This window comes from Anopheles arabiensis, chromosome 2 (assembly GCF_016920715.1).
Source record: "Anopheles arabiensis isolate DONGOLA chromosome 2, AaraD3, whole genome shotgun sequence".
Lineage (NCBI taxonomy): Eukaryota > Metazoa > Arthropoda > Insecta > Diptera > Culicidae > Anopheles > Anopheles arabiensis.
The window spans coordinates 22,839,675-22,845,674 of NC_053517.1; the positions used below are offsets into that span (position 1 = coordinate 22,839,675).

The following is a 6,000-nucleotide window of genomic DNA, read 5'->3' on the forward strand; positions in this document are numbered from 1 at the left end:
TGTGTGTGTTTTCCCAGATTTAAAGCGCCAAAACAACACAGCGCCGCATCTGGAAGCGAGTGATCGTGGTGTTGGAATTGAGCAAAAAAAAAACCGGTCCCGGACCGCTGACGACGTCATCTTCCTCCGGTTTCGGGGCTTCGAAAAGGATACGCCTGTACCCTTTGGCACGCCTGGAACACGCTGGCAGAGAACTGGGCAAAAAAGAGGTGTGAAGAGGCACAGTTGAGGTTCCGTTACATAATATTAGTGTATCATTTGCACGGTGCTCGAGTGACAGCACAATAACGGAATAGGTTTTGATTAGAGCGTCTTCCGTTTTGGGGCGGCACGCGGCGGCTCGCCGTTGTGTTTTGTGTCATCAGCAATGTGTCATGAGGTAGGAAAAACTTACATTTTCTCTTATCAGTGTTTTGGTTTTGCGAGAGGGGGGCAGCTATCGCAGAATACTGGCGCCAGCGCCCCCAGAATACTCGGGAGCTGGAGCGAGTTTTGTTTTGCCTAAAGCAAGCGAAAAAAGCTTTGAGCGCTTAATCGCTCGGGTTGCGTTTCTTCTGCCCGATCGTTCGTTCTTACTCCTTTCGTTTGCATACGCTTGCTTAAGCTTCAAGCTGCTGAACGTCATTGAGAGGCACAAAAAACACATACACACACAAATCAGAAAGGCAACCAAAAAGCGCAACAACCCCCGTCCGTCCATTCGGTTGATGTCAAATGTCACCTCCCCATTGTCGGTGAAGGGCGTTTGCGCGATCGTTCGTGGGGTGGTGTTTGTGATTGAAAGCAATGTAGCAATGGGGCAGCGCGAGCAGCTCGCCGATTGCACCACCACCACCACCACAACACCCCTAGTTTGCCAGCAAACCATTTGATTATCAATCTTAATTGCTGCTGATTGTGGTGCTCGCCGTCGCTGCGGCCACCGCCGCCGCTTCAGGGTTGGGAAGTCTTCTTGGTTTTTGGTGGAAGGTTTTTCTGTTTTTTTTGTTATCAGGTCGCGAGACGCTGTTGCACATCGGTCGATCAAGCTGTTTGGTGCTGCTTTATAATCGACTTGTGTGAAACCGTTCCAAAGCAACACGAAGCTACCATTTCTTTGTAGTAAAAGCTGTAGTTTGCACCATTATACCAACGGAAAAAAACAAGCAGCTCCTTTTTTGATTCGCGCATGGGTCTGCAAGTAATATACCGTTGACACAATCCTCTTTGCAAGCTAAACTCATTTACATTCACCTTACGGTGGCGACCCATTATGCATGCAAAACCTCCCCGGTGGATGTGACCCTTTTCATAATGTTATTCTTGACATTACGTACACATTGCGCACACTATTCCACCCTCCACCACCTTCCCCTTTTTAAGGGTAGAACGGGTTGTACGCTTCATAAACTCATCCTCATTAGCGTGTGGCAAAACGTGTGTGTGTGTGTGTGGAACTGGATATCTTGATTCAAAGCTTTCGGGGTTTGGTTTCACCTTTTGTCTTCTCGAACCAGCGGCGGCGGTGAACAAGCTGAAAGGACAAGCGCGTTTGTGTACTTGTGCGTGTGTAGAAGTGATTGTTGTTTTGGGAGAACAGTGATTAAATACCGATATCAATCAACTGAGGTGGAAAATTACAACCCCCCACCCCTTTCCATCCCAACAAGGATAAGCGTACGGAGTAGCAACGGATTTGAGCCGGAGACTAGCCACTGATCCCTTCGATGCGTTTAAAAAAAGGGCAAACTATTTGCATACGCATATTTCACCCATGATTGCTCCCCGAGACGAAAGGGCGAACACGAAAAAAAAAGAATCAAACGAACATTGCTCCTGCACTGCAAAGAGCCCAACGCACTTTAACATCTCCCGCTCTATCTTGGGAGGCAAGAACTTACTGTTTTTCATGCAAGATTTTCTCGGATGAATTCCTCCGCACAGAATGCTTTCCTACCACGCTGGTGGAAGAAAAATGTTTTACCATAAATAAAAAGACACAAGACATTTACTGGGCTGAAGGTCCTGCAGGCCCGGAAGTAGCGGGAAGGGCCCCGAAAACAATCTCCCTAATCTGTACCAGTACAAACGACACACGATGATCGGTGTCTTCCCGCGCAACACCGAACGCTGGGGGAAGGAAATCGTTCGAGAAAGTCATAAAAAAGAACAAAATCTTAACCATAAGTGAGGTCGGATAGGAATGCATCCACCGAAGCGTAAGGGCCGTAAGTAAAGGAAGAACCGACAACAAAAAAGAAGACACACAAACATATTATAAGGATCCTTTTAAATAAAATCATAACAATTACCAAAGTGCAGCCAAGAGCATCCGAGAAGGGGAAACACTGAAGGAAGGATGGCATTACTATATTTGTGCGTGTGTTGTTTTTTCTTTTAAAATAGTAAAGTAGGAGCAAAAAAACACCCAAAACCATGTGCACTGAGGGGACGTTCGTTGCTGCTTTCTTGCTTGTTGGGTTAGTTAGGGTGGTAAACATAATAAAAATAATGTTAGAAGTCAATTGCTTGAGGAATATGGTTTCGGTTCCTTGCTCCCGAACGAACGAACGGCCGTATATCTTCTCGGAATCAAAATCGTGAAAAATAATCGACTTCACTGCTTTTTTGCGCTATTAAGAATCCATAAAACGAAAGGGCACGCAAACACACACACACACACGCTGGCACTATCCTGGCGTTCGGTTGCAGCTGAATGATGACTTTTTTATGCTTATTTGTTTTGATTAATTGTGCCTCCGAGATGTGGACAGGCCCCGAAGGAAAGTATGCCCACCACCGAACGTCTCAATTCGATGCTGCTTGGAAACTCGTCAACTCGAGGCAAGGACGGGATGAACGGGGAAAAAAAGGAAAACGGTAGCTCAAGTTACAAGACGAGCGAAACATCGCATTTGTATGTCTACAGCACCGTGTGTCGTCGTCGTTGTTATTGTCGTGGCCTGTTGTTGTCATACTGCAGCAACAGCATCAGCAGCAGTTCGTGATGTCGTGTGGCGCTCAGGCAAGCGACAGAATATCCCACAATAATCATAATTTTATAAAGTGTGTCCGTTAGAGCAAGCAACATGGCACTGCATGAATGGTGGTTTTGATGTCCAGTGGGAGAGGGACAGGGCTGATGGTCGAGAAAGTACGTAACTGCACGAATGAAGCAATTATGTCTTTGCAAATGAATGGTGAACACGATGCTAAGGGACAAAAGGGCAAGAAGGGAAGAAAGAGAGAGAGAGAGAGATGGAGGGCCATAAAACTTGTAAAACACACTCGCGAGAATAACCTCGACACGGGGCGTGTATGTACGTTTGTGTGCGAGGAAGGAAAATTTCCCACGGATGCGTTCCCAAGACGGGCAACTGGAATGTTGTCCAAAAATAAAAGGCTGTTGTTGACATTGCGTTGGAGAGTTAACAAATGTCTTGTTTTGGGCTCTGGACCTGTTTCAGAGGTCAGCTTTGCAACCTCTTCACACACTTGCAGCGATAAATCACAGTTAATAAGGCTGGAAATGCTTAAAACCACACCGATTGCATACATTCAGGCTGTGTTATCTCTTGCTGACCCGATCGATAAGCTTAATAAGCACTAAATAAACGTGTCAGCACACTTCGACATGCTGTTCTATCCTTGCAAACACACACACAAACACTTACCTTCACACGTAAACTGTCCGTAGTGTTTGCCGGAGCTCTTGTCCCCGCAGACGACGCACTCGATGTTCTGGTTCTTCAGGTCCTGCCCGTTCTGCGAGTTCATGCTCTGCGAACCGGGCGTGGTGCTTTGCTGCAGCGACAGGAACTCCTTCTTCTCGATCGTGTTCCCCTGCCCCGTCACGGACGGATGCTGACCGACACTGCCGATCGAGGAGCCGCCGGACGAGGACGAAATAAAGTCCTTCTTGTCCTGCGCGCCACCACCGCTCGACGAGGAGGAGGACGTCTGCATGCCGGGCACGACCACCGAACCCGTCTGGCCGGGCCCGGGCCCGCCACCCTGGCTGCCCAGTGTGGTGATGTCGTCGCCGGCGGCCGACGCCGTACTGGACGACACGGGCAGGTGGGTACCGGTCAGCGAGCTCGGATCGCGCCAGGCCCCGTGCGGTGGCGGCGGCACCAGCGCCATCCCCCGCGGGAACCCCAGCTCGAGCGCACCGATCTCCGAGCCCTGGCCGCGCGGGTTGTAGAAACCCGTCGCCGTCGAGGGCGACGGGCACAGTACGCCACCGCCGTACATGCTGAGGGTGTTGTGTGCCAGAATATTGCTTCCGGTTTTGGCCCCACAGTCGGGGCCGACGCTATCGAGGAAAATTTTGTCCGCCTTTCTGTGCAACCCCGGGGCAACGCGAAACCGGCGGCGGGTTTAGGGGTTTGCGGTTCGCTGGGTGGGCTTTCTGTGGGACGCACGGGAAATATCTTTTCTTTAGCGGACCTGATCGTCGCACCACATTAGCACCAGACGCGGTATCAACTCGCGGTTGCACAAATCACACACTCACTTTGTTGTTTCTGATTATTGTCAAAACACGCGAGCGAAAAGTGCCTTTTTCTTGCTCAAAAGCACCTAGCGCGTCTTCTTTCTTGCATAGGAATTTTCTTGTTTTCTTGTATCATCAAATCAAATCAATTCGAACACACACAGCTTTCGGGCGACACCAAAACACGCTTCATACGCACCAAACAACCACGTTCACGTATGAACGGAAAAGGGACGCAAAATAAATAAAAAAAAAAATTACGCAAACAAAATACGCACTAAAAAGCGCGAACCCTTTCTTGTTGTTGTTGTTGAAACACGTGACAGCGCGCGTTAATCGTTATCCTTTTACCGAAACCGTCGCTGCGTACGATCGATCGCGTAGCGCGTGCGGAAAGCTTGATCACTTATATTCGTGTTGGTTTTCGTGTCGGTCACTTTTTGTTGATTCGGTTTGTAAAATCTTAACCCAAACACGACTTCTTATATTTTCTCAAAAAAGATAAACACAATCGCACGTTTGTATCCGTTCGTGAAATTAAAGACCGCCACCGGGGAGGACACACGGAACGCGACGGCTTTTTGGAGCAGGTAAGTGCACATACACACGCACGCATACACATTCACGCTGCCGGTGTGTTATCGTGGCAGATTTTGCACTATCAGGAAGCGGACACGTTTCACGATGCGCCCGCAACAACAGACACGTTACGCACACACGTTACGGAAGAAAGAGCGCACAGAGCCGGGAACGCGCAACACGCCTGACCAGAAGGACTTCCCGAGTCGAACTTGTGATGCTTGGCGCGACCCGACCCGACCGCGATGATCAGCCAGTGCTCGACCCCACCACATTGTTTTGGGCCGCACCAGCCGTCTGTCTCGCTCGCTCGCGCCCGTCTCGTTCGCTCACTCGCCCTGCAGTAGCAGCAGCAGCAGCAGCAGCAGCCAACCGGATCGAACTGCTGCTGCTGCTGCTGCTCTCGTGTGTGCGGCCTGGGGAAGGTAAAGACTGCTGAGCGCAGCGGTGGTGGTGGTGGTGCTCAGGGTTGAGTTCAGCAAGTTCGCAACCCTCCGAAAACCCGAAACCCTGCGTCTGCTGCGGCCACCCAGCGTTGCCCGATACAGGGGTGAAAGAGCAGTACAGCGCTGTGTGTGTGTTTGTGAGTGTGTGTGCGTGTTTTGTGTGAGAGAGAGCAGGTAAGAGAGAGAGATCGCGATGTGCTGTGTGCTTGGAACCACGCCCGTAGCAGCACCGTGCACGTAGAGCGTTGGACGGGAGCGAGATGAAAATGGTGTTTGCTCTGTAGCGCTGTTTCACTCTCTCTCGCTCGAACGCGCACCCTTCTGCTTACATGCGGGTTTGCTTACATTCCGACGGGGAAAAGTGCGCTGTGGAGTGGGGATTGAGCCGTAGGGGTGCGAGAGCACGAGAGCGAGAGAGCAGCGAGAGGCCACAAATCGAATTAGACGTGACAGAGTCACCCTGTTGTTTTCTCCTCACCGCACACTGTAGCGATGGGAAAA

The 6,000-nt window shown here is 50.2% G+C and overlaps 1 protein-coding gene across 1 annotated transcript in view; it reads right to left on the reverse strand.

The window, feature by feature from the left end:
* The window catches only part of LOC120908534 (nuclear receptor subfamily 2 group F member 1-B), a 78,744-nt gene extending 73,341 nt beyond the window's left edge, over positions 1-5,403 (reverse strand). Inside the window, exon 1 of the mRNA XM_040319649.1 lies at positions 3,654-5,403. Within this exon, the coding sequence (XP_040175583.1) occupies positions 3,654-4,233 (580 nt within the window). The 5' untranslated portion in view covers positions 4,234-5,403. The remainder of the gene's footprint in view (positions 1-3,653) is intronic.
* Between the last annotated feature and the right edge of the window lie 597 nt (positions 5,404-6,000).